Source organism: Monosiga brevicollis, genomic scaffold (assembly GCF_000002865.3).
Source record: "Monosiga brevicollis MX1 MONBRscaffold_17 genomic scaffold, whole genome shotgun sequence".
Lineage (NCBI taxonomy): Eukaryota > Choanoflagellata > Craspedida > Salpingoecidae > Monosiga > Monosiga brevicollis.
Window position 1 is genome coordinate 314,359 of NW_001865054.1, and position 15,061 is coordinate 329,419.

General features: G+C 55.5%; 3 protein-coding genes across 3 annotated transcripts; 2 read left to right on the forward strand and 1 right to left on the reverse strand.

Moving 5' to 3' along the window:
* Window positions 1-429: 429 nt before the first annotated feature.
* MONBRDRAFT_9778 (uncharacterized protein) lies at window positions 430-6,297 on the forward strand (the record flags this gene model as incomplete). The annotated part of the gene is made up of 11 exons (XM_001747436.1): window positions 430-483; window positions 584-1,836; window positions 1,927-2,839; window positions 3,775-3,867; window positions 3,984-4,497; window positions 4,559-4,669; window positions 4,747-4,942; window positions 5,002-5,177; window positions 5,312-5,476; window positions 5,574-5,965; window positions 6,082-6,297. 11 exons carry the CDS (start codon window positions 430-432, stop codon window positions 6,295-6,297), a joined length of 4,083 nt encoding a protein of 1,360 aa, XP_001747488.1.
* A 323-nt stretch (window positions 6,298-6,620) lies between these two features.
* On the reverse strand, window positions 6,621-11,886 carry MBCDH4 (uncharacterized protein; the record flags this gene model as incomplete). The annotated part of the gene is made up of 7 exons (XM_001747524.1): window positions 6,621-6,895; window positions 7,247-10,211; window positions 10,319-10,515; window positions 10,609-10,689; window positions 10,803-11,158; window positions 11,352-11,638; window positions 11,812-11,886. 7 exons carry the CDS (start codon window positions 11,884-11,886, stop codon window positions 6,621-6,623), a joined length of 4,236 nt encoding a protein of 1,411 aa, XP_001747576.1.
* Window positions 11,887-11,896: 10 nt separating this feature from the next.
* MONBRDRAFT_37843 (uncharacterized protein) lies at window positions 11,897-14,950 on the forward strand (the record flags this gene model as incomplete). The annotated part of the gene is made up of 3 exons (XM_001747437.1): window positions 11,897-13,069; window positions 13,933-14,225; window positions 14,682-14,950. The coding sequence occupies exons 1-3, from the start codon at window positions 12,219-12,221 to the stop codon at window positions 14,948-14,950; spliced, it is 1,413 nt and encodes a 470-aa protein (XP_001747489.1). The 5' UTR covers window positions 11,897-12,218.
* Between the last annotated feature and the right edge of the window lie 111 nt (window positions 14,951-15,061).

The window sequence follows — 15,061 nt, forward strand, 5'->3', positions numbered from 1 at the left end:
CAGCGGAATCCAAGGAGATGAGCATTCGAAAACTGGCTCAACCATAGTTAATGGGGTAAAAAATGTATCCCACCTTTTGATTTATGAAGATTGATCGAGTGGCCACCAGGGCGCTGCCGTTTATCTTCCTTGCCAGACAGCTCCAGCCTCCAACAGAGGGAAAAATGAACGGAAAAAAAATTTATTTTTGGTAACAAATGTCCAAAGGTAACAAATACCCTCGGTGACTGTAACAAATGTGTTGTATGATTATTTGTCATCATTTTGAGTGCTCGTTCACACAACACAACACACACACACACACACACACACACACACACACACACACTCTGTTGCTTCCGAGCATAGTCTCCGGTCGTTCGGTGGTGGCAGCGCTGGCGCCGCGTTCGGGTGGCAGCGCGGCCGTGTGTGCATCACTGTAAAGTAGGGATGGCGCTGCCCAGTGATCGTGATCTTGTGGCGTTGGTTCGCACCACTTGTCAGGTGAGTGGGGCCGTCACCTTCCATTCGAAGGATATGTATGATGCCACCCGCTCGGCTCATTCCGTGGCCCGCGCTCTTCTCTCGCCCTGATCTCTCACAGACGCGGTCTGAGCTACCAGCCAGTCCTGCCGAGTATGCGGCCTTTCGAGACGAGCTTTCTCAAGCCTTGGGCGTGGATGTGGATCGTAAACGGCGCCTCATCCGACAAACTGTGGAAGCCTTTCGACAGGAGGAAGCCGTGTTGGCTCAAGTCGGCATTACCGACTTTGCTCTCGACAATCTTGGCAATCTAGCCAGGGATTGCACCCGTGAGGATCATGCACCTCGGCCTGAACTGGAATACTCTGCCATGCAGCAGTGGTCGACCGGTGTGCCATCAATATCACCGCCGCAGTCCCAGTCATTTTCACCAACTACGCCGCCGTTGTCCGAGCCGGGCCGCAATGCTACGAAGGTTGATGCGGGTACTCAGATCCACAGCTCGGACCATTCCCCCCCGGACTCTTCTGATGAAGCGGATCACAGTGGACCCACTTCACCAGATCCTCATTTCCAGCCGCTTGGTGCTGCATCGCTGATCGACGAGCTTGACGAGGAGGACGAGGAACTAGCCTTCTACCGCCTTGATGCCAACAACTCCGATGACCGCTTGCTAGAAATCGAAGAGCAGCACCTTCAGGAAACTCTTGCGCTTTCTGAACAGCTTCAAACCCTGCGCACGCAGCTCCAACAGGCCAAGCTGGAGGCGGAAACCGCCTTGAAAGCGCTGCGCACACAGGTCAAGGCCAAAATGGAGGCTGAACGTCGCGCACAGCATTTGAGTGAGGAGCTAGAGCTGCTCACGATGGAGCGTGAGGTGGACGTGCGGGCTCTGGTGCTCCGTCATGAGGCAGAAAGCCAGGCCTACCAAGCTGCACAGACAGCCGAGGTTGAAGCACTGCAGCAGGAACTCGAGCTTGAGCGTGCTCGAAATCTACAACTCCAACAGCAGCTCGATGAGCGTCTCTGGAACGCCGAACACCAGGCCCAGCTGGAGGCCTTACCTTGGCGCGAAACCGCGGAGCGACTTTTGCATGCCGAAACTCGTGTTGAAGTGACTCGTGTTGGCCAACATCTTGTGCAACTCCTATCCCAGCACAACGTGACACAGACCGACCGGCAACTGGCTGGTCAATTGTACACCCGTTTTGCCAAGTACGTTGCTCGACAATGCCTCCAAAAATGTTGCCAGGGCTTTAAAGCAGCACCAGATGGGTTGCCCTCGTCTTCTGATGGCCAAATTTATTGTTTCAGGCTATTGCGAGACACGCATGGTTCCCTGCTGCTGGTGCAAGCCACCGTCTACCTCTTCCAGTAAGCACAGAGCAAGGATAGCCCCGTCTCCACGTTTGGGCCCGTCACTTTGTTTTCTCTAATCCCCACGGTCGGCCGCGCCCTTTCCAGCTTGCCCGACTGGTTATTGCTGGCAGCCAAGGATGACTTGTTCCAGGTTTTGCTGGCAGCCTTGCGAGAAGCGCAGTCCGCAGATCACCGCTTCCGCCCGACATTGGACCAACGACAAACAGCCGCCACAGACATTTGGGCTTTGGCTCTTCTTGCCGCGGAGGTGTGCTGCGTGCCTTTGCAAGACTGCTCCAAATTCGTGTTGACCATATTTATTCATGTCTTTTGTGCCCCTCTGTCGATCTCTATGCAGCAAGCGCCGCGCGTGTTTCGCCAAGTTTTGGCAGCTTCTGGCTTTGCGGCCTTGCTTGCGTTGTTGGTGAGGTCATTGAAGGGAATTGGCTCCTCTGATCCCAACTTGAAATGGGCATCGCAATTCTTGCAACGGGTTGTCCGTCACTTGGATGTGGACGACACGGTGCAAGACACCCTTTTGCACACGGACATTCTGCCCACGTTGATCGACGTGCTCACTTTGTCGCACAACAACCTTGTGCTGGCCACTGTCCGCGTGTTGACCCAGCTGGCGGGCGAGCCGGGCAACGCGAGTCAGATCTTGCGCAGCGAAGCCATGTCTAATCTATTGCAATGCATTGCAGCCCACCAAGTATCAGCGCCCCTCGAACTTCTTCTGTTGCTCTCGCGTGTGCCAGAATTTGGACCCTCTTTTCGAATTCACGATGGCTATGATATCCTCTTGCGAGCGCTACCCGCTTTTGCGCCGCAAGAGCATATACGGGTGGCCGAGGTCTTTGTTAACGCGCTCAGTCAGCATCCAGACGATATGGACGTGTGTGCGGATCCCACCTTAGCTCATGCCATCTTCAGTGTTCTTGACGTCCACAACCCCGACACTGCGCTCATCTACCGTAGCCTGGACGTCTTATCGACTCTTCTTTCTGAGCAACCTCAGGTGCGGCATTGCTTCAGGTCGCACATATTCGTGGAAATTTTGATCTTCGTGGTGTGCTTTGGTCCATGACTTAGACTGCCAAGCTGGTACAGCAACCTGCCCTTGATCGACTGCTGTCCATTTCACGCTCCAACGTCACGAGTTCGTTTGCCTACAAAGTACGCCGTGTCAAATTCTGTGTGCCGTATTGGCCTCCCCTCCTGCCAAGAGTGCTGCTGTTGCTTCGAGTCAACCCTGTCCTGGAAACTCCATGCCATAGATTGGGCGGTTTGTCACCCTCCTCATCGAGTCTGAGCAGCTGCCACTACCGGTGCTGCGCGTGTGTTTAACACATGTGTGGTCACTCCGCGCCTCTGCCAACCGTGAAATATGGACTTGGGTGGCGGGCGCGCTGATTCATGGCATGGGTCAGCTCTGGCGTTTTCGCGCACTTCCAGCTATTAAGAGCGATGAGTACGTCACCGGGTGACACAATCACTCATTCGACCGCTCTCAATACACCGCTGCTGATCATCGTTTCATGCGTATCCCTCACCTTTTATTTTGGTGGTGCCCTGTCCTCTCCCACTTTGGCGACTACCGGGCCGGCAGACAATTATTGCTGAAGGACGCATGTGAACTTGCTGCATTTGGCGCACAGCTCATGGAGCCAGCTTCCGAGAGCGAAGGTCCCACCAGCCGCCTCCTCATCAACCGTGGTTTTGTGGGGGTCGCGGCCCTCTACCTCACAATGCTGTTGCACTGGGTACGCCTGACTCCGTTTGAATCTTCAGACAGTGAGAGAAAGAGAGAGAGAGAGAGAGAGAGAGAGAGAGAGAGAGAGAGAGAGAGAGAGAGAGAGAGAGAGAGAGAGAGAGAGAGAGAGAGAGAGAGAGAGAGAGCCATGATGGTGATGTCTCTGCACGCCAGCAAGAACTCACCCTTTCTGTTTGCAGATTGGTCACGCTCAAGCTGCGACTCAGCTCAAGCCTTTGTTCAAGGGCCTTGCTCCGATGCCCACGCCTGAGTTGCATGGTCGCACCGCACAGGTACGTTTGCGCGCGTGGCGACAATTGTTACCCGATTCTTGCCTTGACGCTGAGCTATTGCCAAGCTCATCAGCTACCCTGTCTCGACCCAAATCCCTGATCGCCCTTGAGCACAGGCCTTGTTGTCCATGGTGGAGGAGAATGAAGCACAACTGGAGATTCTGCTTCCGTCACTTGCCCCAGTGTTGTATGGCTTGGTGTGCCCGCGCTACGTGGCCGGCGCACCTCTGACTTGTAGCTTGCAAGAGCTTGAAGGTGGCACGGGTGAAGAACAAGCCTTGCATCATCATTCCGCACAGCTTTGCGAAGGACTGTTGGAAAAGTTCTTGGCTCAAAGATCAACTCTATCAGTAGAAGCAGCTGCGACGTTGCTTCCACTGGCAGGCCAACTGATATGCTCTGGAAGCGTCAAGGGCCCGGCTAGCGAACTAGTGGCGCGCGCCATGACGCAACACCTTGAAACCATGACCGAGGATTCGAGCTCAACGAGTTTGCCAGCTGGTGCAAATGTCTTGCGCATAATGGTTCACAGCCACACCTTGCTGGCTGTTCTCGCGTTGATGCAGAGAGATAATATTCTTTTTCAACTGGGTTCGTACAGGCCTCGTTTTTCTCTGCACAAGGCAATGGGTCAGCTCTGGATCTCAGTGGGTCAAGTTCTTCTCAATGGTTTCGGTGCCGTTTTGAATAGGAGCCGACTTTTTGCAAGCCTGTCTTTTCGACAAAGACCTGAACATCCGCAGTCAAGCGTTTGAACAAGTAGGTCTGACCAATGTGGTTCAGGTATTGGCCGTGTGTGAAGGTATGACCTGCTTTGCCCGCGTCTGGGACCGTGCGAAGCCAGCTCATGGGGCGCCGGCTCGCATGACTCTTCCCTAGACGAGGGCCACAAGGCGGGCTTGGTGGCTCATATCATCGAGCTGTTTGAGGCGGAAGACGTCTGTGATGATGTCGTTCACAATGGCGCCATCACCAGCTTAGTGGCATTGGGTGAGGTTGCTGGTGATATGCTGGACCTCCACCTGTTTGCGGCAATTATGCAGCGCGTCGCAAGCCACAGCACACGTATTCGAAGGTTTGTGGGCATGCAGCATTGTTTTTTTTTTTGCAACTGGCTTGTCTGCAACTTTTCAGATCTGTTTGCCTTTGTCCGGCTTATAGCTTGGTGCGCCTGGGTGCCTTTCGCGTTGCCGTGGAGCTCTACGGACACGGCCACCTCTTTTCAGACGTCGACCTTTTTGACGATGACAAATCTGCCGCATTGCGGGAGCAGGTCGAACTGGTACAAGCTTGTTTGCAAACCTTTCTCGGTTGGTCTCAGGATGCGCGCCTTTACCCACGACTTGCATCTTCTTGAAATTCCCCGTCGGCCTGTCGCGCAAAGGCAATATTTTGCCCACTTGACCGTGATTCGCGTGTCCTCGCGCAACCCAACACACCATAGGCTGGTGCGAAGAGTTGGCCGCGGCTTTGCTGACCGAGGGTTTGGAGCCCATTCTGTTGCAACTCGTGGCCCGAACGGATGACGATCCATTGCGTTCGGCCACACTGCGCTGTCTGCGCTGCGTCACGGAGCAGGGTGGTGCGACGGCCCTCCTGCACGCAAATCGTACGTTCAGTCGAATCATGATGCTACGTTGTTGGCCAAATTCCCTCTTATTTTGTGTCTTTTCTCATCACGTCGAATGCGTGCATACCATCCACAGCATCGCTGGATATTCTGCTCAATTTGTTGAGTGTGCGGGCTGGGCGACCGTCTGAAGCAACTCTGCTGGCGCACTCTTGTCTCCTTAGCCTTCTTTGGCATGGTGGCACAGGGTCAACCGATGCATCTGACTCACACAGCTCAAAGGACGTCAAATCCAGCTTGGCAGTTGCGCTCGCCGATCAAAGTTTTCTCAATCTCTTGCTTGCGGGTTTACAGCAGTTGCAGGGGCGATGTGGCGCTGCCGACTCCACCGCCATTGAGATAGACCCGCCTCAGATTGATGATGACGAGCGGCGGTCGCTTTGGGTGTTGTCGACGTACGTTGTGTCAGCTTCAAAGCAGGAGCACCAGCACCTCATTTTCCAAGGTTTTCTTGAGGTTGTTTTGGAGGTGAGTTGCGTGCTTGGTGCTGGCACTCCCAGTGGCGCCAGCCTTGTAGCCACACATCATGTCGCATGCTCTAACGAAGCTTTCTCCTGGTTTTGACGCTATGCCTACCTGAACAGCTGGAGGAACTTTGTGCTGTAGTTGAAGTGCAGCGCTACTGCCGCCTCATAGTTGGACATTTGGTGCCTCATGGCCCAGGCGATAGCCTTGTCTCGCGCATGGAGATCTTGCGAGCCCAATTTCGTCATGCTCAGGACAAGCCAAATCTTCTGCAACGACTCACAGCACTGCCCGGTGACCAAGACGCCCCTAACGCAGCTGTCCTGCAAGATTAGTACAGTGAATGCCTGAAGCAATTTGCCAATCAAGACTCGAACTCCTGGTTGTGATAAGACATTATCCTTCTTCTGACTCAACGCCACAAAATTCACGACAGGAAGGGGATGCGAGCCAAGATACACGCAAGTTTTGAAGAGAGAGAGAGAGGGAGAGGAGGGTAAAGTTGTGACAAATTAATTGGCAATTAAAAGCAGGCGGATGGACACGCAGTGCCACAAGTCTGCTGGCGTTTGGATTGGATAAGGGGTCAAAACTAGCGGCTCATCCAACAAACACGTGATGTAAAATCTGGATCGACAAACAGCCGAAAGCAGTGCAACTAGATGAACTCTTCATCATCATCATCGTCCTCGTCGTCATCGTCATCACCGTAAGCATCTAACGCTGAGGGCTCCGCTTCAGCAAAGCCATCTGTTACAGTTTCTTCTCCGACATCAATATACCCTGGTTCGTCGAGGCCGTTGGCAGATAGATCAGACATGTGAATCAACTCAAGAGCTTGCTGAAGTGCAAGGCGCTGGTCGTGGGTCTTGATGCCGGTATCTGGCTCTTCATACGCCCCAGGAGCCGAGCGTTCGTATGTGAGTCCAGTTACTGTCAAGCCAAGCAAGGCCAAGCCAAGTAGAGCCCCAGCCAATAGAGTGGTGATTCTCAGAGCCTGACTGGAAGAAGGGCAGAGGGGGCCTACATTTTCAGAAGCACTTGAAAGCAAAAGCCGCGCTGCTGCCAGTTCAGAAGTTGAGCTGGCTTGAGTGTCAACGACAAAGCCCACACGAAGCGGTAAGAGTTGTGCGGCGTTGCCGGCCGCGTCGGAGGCATACACTTCCGCCACCAACAAGTTGCCATGACCAACCCGAGGCAGCGTGATGGCGTCCGGCGCACAGGGCAACCAAGCCGTGCCTAGCTCAAGTGTGGCAACAAGAGCACGACTACGGCGCAGCGTACATTCCTGATAGGTCGAATGATTGGCTAGTGCTGACGTGCCATCCGCAAAACATTCCGAGTTGAAATGTTGTGGGGCGCTAGCATTGAACAGGGTGCCACTGTGACAGATTGCAAGACAATCATCTGTGGCTGTGACGCCTGCACAACACGCTTGCAATCCAGCGTCTTCGGTCACCACGGTATGTCGGCACCAAAAGCCCGCAGCCATTTCACTGGCCTGAACAGCCAGGGTTTTCGGCCCTACCATGCGCGTAAGGCCACCAATTGGGGAAGAAATGTCGTCGGGCCAGGACACGAGTTGGACCTCGGGGGCTTGAGTATCCACAACAAAATCGGCCGACAAGTTGGCTTGTGCCAGGTGGCCAGCGAGATCAGATCCAATAATCTCCAGATGCCAGGCGCCATCCGCGATGCCCGCGACCTGAAGGGTGTACTGTTGTTCGGCATCGGGCTCAAGCGTGGTGCACATGTCAAGCACCGTACTATTGAGCATGCAAGTAATGCTCCCCAGCACTTCTGACGCCCAAAAGCGAAAGGCAATGGCCGATGATGCAACAGCAAAGTTATCTGGCCAGTCCGTCCAAAGCAGTCGCGGAGCTTCCAGATCAACATTCAGCCGGACTGTGACAGATCCCGGTGTTGTGGAGGAAGCATTGCTCGATGCACTCGCACTGAACACGTGCTTGCCGGTGGTTAGATTCTGCAGCGTCAGCGCCCAGAGATCGAAAGCAGGCCAGTCTTCGGCCACAGTGCTGGTGTTGGCCGGGGAGCAGCTGGGTGTCGTGGCATCAGAGTTGTGTGGACCCAGCGTATGGGAGCAGTGGAAGAACCAGGCTATAGGCGGATAGCAAGGGGCACAAGGTATGGTGGTACAGGGGAGACAGCCATCCGCAGAGCCATTGCGGCTCAACCAAACCTCAGCCTCAGCAGTCGGCCAGCTGTCGAGCACGTCTTCCACAGCCCAAGTGGCAGCCGAGTCAAAAGGGACCAAAGCGAGAGTGCTTGTAGCGTGAACAATTGTCCCGTTTGCGCGCACTCGGGCATGGACTGGAGTTGGGCCGGGCGGCAAGGACGCTGGACTGTTGTGGCTTCCACGCGAAACGAGGCAGTTGTTGGCAGTGGGACATGACATCCATGGGTTGCTGTAGGTGCCAACTGCGGAGGCACGGCTCATATTTTGAAGCCATGGCGACTGCGGGTCCCAGCGACCGCCAATACCTACCCAGCCATCTCGTGCTGGGTCGTTGCGAAGATAGCCGTTACGAGGCCGGCGGTTGACGGCAGCTTCTGCGGACCAGTGTTCGCGTGTGCTTGGCCAAGGTGCAGCATCGATGGCGGTCGCAGCGGCTGCTGCGGCACAGGTAATAGGCTCGCATATCGCCAGCCGGACGGTGTAGGCTTGGCCCACTTGCCAAGACTGTGGGTAGCGTCGACGAAAGGCCAAAGGTAAGGATGACCATCGGGCGGTTTCGGAGCGATGCAGGGGTACATCGAGACGGGGGCAGTCTTGACCCCAGCCGTCGTAGTCGCGGACTTGCTCGATGAGACGGCGCTCAAGGCGATAGAAGGGGCCGGCTCCAGTAGCATTGGGTGTGCAGTCGTGGCCGTTGATGCGATCCAAAAAGGCACCGTTGCTCATGACACAGGGAGAAGATGGGCGCCAGTCGCTCAACAGGCAGTCTGCGGGCAAGGTTGAACCAACGGCATACTCGAGGCGGAGTTCATCTGCTGGGTTTTGCTCGTTGTTGTGGTTCAGAAGGTAGAGAATGTGGCCGGTATTTGCCAAGGGCGCAAGTGCTTGAAGTTGGACTTCGAGGGGCACGTCTTGCACGACAACGGTAAGCCGGAGAATGGTGGAGTGGGCGCTCGGGCGACCATAGTCACGCAGGGCCAGGCATAAAGTATGCTGACGTTGTGTTTCATAATCCAGCAGCCGCTGCAAGCGCACGGTTACCAGGGCAAATGTCGCATTCGTATGGACGAGTGAGGGCTGGAAGAAAGTGGCGGCATTGGCATCACAGTCGATGCGGCTCGTATCTACGGCAATGGCTAAACGGGCGTTGTCTCCCACATCCCGATCCATTGCTGTACCAACAAGCAACAAGCTGTTCACGCTCAGAGTTTCATTGACAACAGCCTGGTAGGCTTGAACACTGCTCAACGGGGCGGCCAGAGCTGCCGGGTCAAGGGCAAACTCTGGGGCATTGTCGTTCACGTCAACGAGAGATATGGTCACACCCATTGTGGTCGTGTGCAGACCATCATCAGCTTGAAACGCAACGGAGAGAGTGGCGCCTGCTTCACGATCCCAACTGGCTGCGCTGGCAATGGCAAACGTCCATGTTCGGTTTGTCGCATTGTACGCTTGCAATGAAAAGGAAAAGTTGTCCGTGTAGGGCGCAAGCACCGTTAGAGAGGGCTGGGCCAGCGCTGCATCCAAGTCTGTGAGATGTAGCAGGCCGGCGGTTTGCAGTGCTGTTTGATTTTCGACCAGCCGCCAGTTTGTGCTGGCCGCAAGGGTGGGAGGGTGATCATTTTCGTCAAGAATGCGCGTCACGAGGGGTTGCGTTTCTAGCCAAGAATTTGTCAGGTGGGTTTTGCGCAAAACGAGGTTCAGGTTCAGGCCGGCAGGGTCGTAGGGCACCGTAGAGCCTGCGCGCTGGTGAACAACGGAAGAGGTGTGGTTGTCGTTGATCACGATAAATCGATCATCATCGATGGAAAGGCTCAACTGGCCGCGTACAGGGGAAAAGGCACGATGGGCCCAGTTTGTGGCCACTGGTTGCTCCATTGTAGCGTGCTCAGCAAGTGTAGGAATCAGGGGCTCGCTGACGAAAACAGGAAAGGGGTTGAGGGGCGCAGTAAGGTCGCTTTGAGCCTGTGGGCGCTCCAGCCGTGCTGCTAGGCGCCGCCTTTGCAATGACGACCAAGCCGCTTCAGACAGTGCAGTAGCAATTGCCTCACCCTAGTGAACATAGCACGAGGAGGGGGAGGAGGGGAAGTATGAGCGGCAGGGCACGGTGGGCAAACGCACGCAATAAGCCAAAGTGGTCGAGACCGGGGTCAGCGTACCGGGACGAGGTCATGAAAGTGGGACAGGGTGGTACCGGCAGCCAAGTCGATGAGGGAGAGGTTGAAGGTTGAAAGGGAGGTGGTGCCAACGGGTTGCACGATGAGCTGCAGGGTGTTTGCGCTTGCGTCGATGCGCACATCGATCCGCGCGGCGTCTCGGGTTTCCTTTGCATGGCTGGCCAGAGTGACGAGGGAACCTACGAGCGCGAACACATCGGCCATGGCTTGTTAGCTTTGCTGGGACGCGGAATAGCAAGCAAGCTCAGGAGGGAGCTCAACGTTGGCAGTACCTGAGGCGCTCGTGCCCGTGGTAATGAGGGCGGACTGCTGCGGCAGTAAAACGCTGATGGGGGCATCCAGCTGGCTGCTGGCTGCGAGTTGCCACGTTCCGTTGGTACAACAGGCGTCAGTCAAAGCGACACGGCGGTGCCAGGAGGTTCCAATCTGATGTTGCTGCGCTCACGAAAGCAGGATGCGTCGGCACCAGCCAGCAAGCGCCGCATGAATGAGCGTGTGTTGTGCTTGTCAAAGGACGTGCAGGCAGCAGCACTAGGCAGGACGAGGTGGGTGTGTGTGAGAGAGAGAGAGAGGTGCAGGGCGCAAACCTGCTCGGTGGCCTGGGATGCATTGGCAAGGTCAGTGCCAGTCCAGGCCGTGTCAAAGGCAGGCCAATCGGGATCGGCCAGGTCAAGAAGAGCAATGGTCTTTGACCCCATGCTGGTACCGGTAGAGAGAGCATGACCACCCTCTAGCTGCAACACAAGAGCGGTGACACCAGGCGCCTGGATGAAGCCCAGGCCAGCCTCCATTACCTGCTCCTCGGCTGCCAGAGCAGACAGGCTGGCAAGGAGGAGAACGGTCAGATGGAGCGAGGCCCGAGTGTGTGCAGTTCCCGCCTGCCAGGGCATAGCACCGGTATCGGGCGATGCGAACCAGCTCACACAGCGGCCGACCAAGGCATTGCGGTTGCCCGTTGCGTCACACCACAACACAGCACATCCATCCACGACACGGCTTTGGAACGCAGCAAGACCAGCCAATATCAATCACCCCCAATCCCAGAGCTTCAGCACCATACAGCTGGCAGAAGAAGAGAGAGAGAGAGGGGAGAGAGAGGGGGGAGAGAGAGAGGGGAGAGAGAGGGGAGAGAGAGAGGGGAGAGAGAGAGGGGAGAGAGAGAGGGGAGAGAGAGAGGGGGGAGAGAGAGAGGGGAGAGAGAGGGGGGGGGCTCTCTCTAAGAGAGAGAGAGGGGGGAGAGAGGGGGGAGAGAGAGGGGGGAGAGAGGGGCTCAACACCGATGGCAGCTTGGTAGGGTTGGAACTCGAGAAAACATAGAGAGAGGGGGTGGATGCGATAGTGTGATTAAAAGTACACTGGAGTTGTCACCCTGCCTTTACCGCTGATCGTCACCTTCTGGTATATTTGCTACAGAAAGTATTTATGGAAGGGTTAGCGATGATGCATTAACATGATTTTATGGTGCAAAAGCTCACCCCATTAGGTAAGGTGTTGACGCCCCCCACTTCGCGCGGACGGTCATCACACACATGCATTTGTTTCGCGCTCATTCTTGCTCGATCCGCCCATCCCATCAACATCAACGGCGTTCGCCTCCATCATCACCATCATCACCATCATTTCCAGCAGCATTTCCAGCATCCATCCTTGCCAGGACGCGTCGGGTTTCTCCCGTGGTCATCACCATTGCGTCGATCAAGACTCTGGCGATCGAGACTTGGGTGGTGTCAGTTGTCAGCTTCGTGGATGCTTCTGCTCGACGCCGTCAGAGTTGCAACTAGCCAAACTTCCGTCTCGTGCTCCAGTGCCGGCAGGACTGTAAAGGGGACGGCGCTGTTGTTGCAAGCTCCTCTCCCACGTCGCGCGCTCAAGACTGTGGGCCATGCCAGAGGTGGTCGTCAATTGCGACGACGCAGGGCGCATGCAGGCCTGCCCAATCTGCTCAGCCCCGGTGTCGCGGGCCGTGTTTGCTGACCATGTCCAGGGCTGCATTTCACCCTGCTCCTCAGCCGATGAATGGGAACAGACCGACTCACCAGACACCCCCTCTCTCGCGATGCCAAACCCCTCGCACAACTTGAACGACGACCAAGCCCGCCACAACAACCTGAATAATAGCACCAGCAGCAACCACGGCCTGCGTCGTCGCCCCCGCGTTCTGTTGCTCAACGGAGACGACATCAAGTACAACGCTTCCAAAAACCAGAACGAGCTTGAGCTTGAGGCCAACACTGAGATGCGCGTTCGCAAGCAGTCAGGCAAGCCGGGCAAGCGGCGCACCGCGCCGGGCAAAAGGGCATCCGGCAAGGTCGGTGGCGGGTCGAACGGCAAAAACCTATTTGCAGCGCTCAAGCCCGAAGCTTCACCAGACGATGCCCTTGCACGCATCAACGATGCGCGTCAGTCTCCCGTGGAGTCGCCCGCTGAAGTCGATGCAATCAGCCTACCACCCGCCTCAGCTGCAGCAACACCAGCAGACGACGAGCCCACCTCAGATTCCTGTGCCTCTGACGAGGCTGGGGACTCACCTGTTTCCAAGACGTCGTCTGCCTCTGCAGGACTGGACCACGGTGTGGATGATGATGAGGAGGAGGAGCACGAAGTTGTTCCTGAGCTATACGTGCATGTGCGGCGCATGTCTCGTGGGCACGGCATTGTGCGCGCCCCTGGGGCACCGCCGCGCTCTTCCAGCTTGAGCGTGCGTTTTGATAGCCACCCACCCCACGTCTATAGGTATAGCCCGCAAGCCCGACTCAAATTACGACACCTACATCTGGATGACTTGCTGTCCCTGGGCCAGGACGGTTCAAGTCCCGGGTTGGCTATCAACCCGGCCTCAGTGCAGGGATCGTCCGGCAACACCATGCCCTTGGACAGTCACCATCACGACACACGCTTGATGATCGCATCCCTTTTCTTGGCCATTTTTTGTGGCCTTTTGGCTGCTTTCCTCTCTCGCCATGACCGTTTGCTAGAGCCTCTGTTTCGACACACCGTCTGACTTGAGCCAGTTTATGGTTCCATCGAGAAGTACACATGAATGAGCATGCATGCCCTGGCTATTTTTTTTCTGGCTGGTTTGCTTTCTCACACACCATATCTAGTCCTGAGTTTATTTGATTTGCAACTAATCTTCTTTCTTCATCATTTTACTGACTGACATACGTTTTGGGGGGTATTTTTTTTGTTGTTGTTGTCCTCAACAGTAGAGGCTGTCTGTCGCTGTCTCTGTGTGTGTATGCGTGGTTCATCTTAAGTTCAAATGAAGGCTTTTGTTCGGCCGTCCTGGCCCAGCCTGCTCGTGCGAGCACATATCTCGCAGTTATGTTTTGTACGTGTATCGATAGAGCTTGTATGTTGCCAGCCTGTGTGGGGCTTTTGTGCCTGTTCGACTGATGATGAGCGCTTTCGAATTGTAAGCCAAATATTGACAAGATTCTCCTGACCGCACACAAATGCAACAGGTTGGAAAAGGCTGAACACGATTATCATCAATTACACTTTGTGGCGCGAGTAATGTTGCATCGAACCACAGGTCCCAGTTCACATCGAATACGAGGGCAGTGATACTGCCAGCAGGAATACAACTGCCGCAGGTCCCAGTTCACATCGAATACGAGGGCAGTGACACTGCCAGCAGGAATACAACTGCCGCAAGGCGAGCAAGAGGCAGGGCTAAATCTAGCTAAGCACGTCCACCAGTCGTCCGTGACCAAGACGGGCCGACACGAGCGTGGTTTGGGTCGAATTGCGTTTGGATTTACACAATTCTGTTCACGAGACGGTACAGCCACCCTCAGGGTTCCTGGTCATCGGTCAAAATACACGCAATGCCATGGCGCATCAGCAACTGATCACCAATGGTCCGGAATTCCTCCCCGAGGGGGGCGTGAGTGGCAAGGGCTTGGCGCAAATCACCTTGCTTGGCACTGGCAGCGCTACGAATGCAACAAAAAGGCATTATTGGTCAGAAAAACAAAGACAAAACCAACTGGGCGGCACGCAGAGTCTTGCCAGGTCAATGTTGAGCTCTCAAAGCACGTTCCCATCAACACACCTCAGCAACAGGTACGCGCTCCATGACAGCAGTGGCATGACGGCCGCAGCCTAGTGATATTGTTGAGGGCAGCACGGCAGTCATGGGTGAGTTTAAGAAATTTGCACAGGGCATGTGAAGCTGCCAAGTGCGAGAAGATTGGCATGGAGATGGGCGACGCACCGTTCCAAGTGGTCTTGCCACAAGTGCCGCACTTGCAAGGGTAGCACATGATGCTGGAGACAGATGGACCCAAAAGGATGGAGCTAGTCGCGTCAAGGCTGTTCTGGTTGTTCTGGTTGTTGTTAGCAAGCGGTGTAAGAAAATGCGATATGGGAAGCGAGCGAGCGATGTGCTTCACCGAGGCGCCAGCCGCACAGAGGCAACGGGTGTGGAGGCTCTCGCGTTGGGGGCCGTCAGAACCAGAACGGTACCCTGTCCCCAAAAGCCGACGAGGACGGCGACGAACTCGAAAGAGTCATGATGACGAGCAACAACCACCAGCTCCAGCCCCATCCCGCACCTTCTGGCCCCACATCACCGTCATCGACACATCTCTGCTTACCGTTGGAAAGTAATGGGAAAACTGGTTGGATGCGTGTCACACCAAGTCCCTCTCTCTCTCTCTCTGACATCCACAGTTGGGACAACACGTCAAGTAACCAAAGGGAACCGCGATTGCAGCGTTC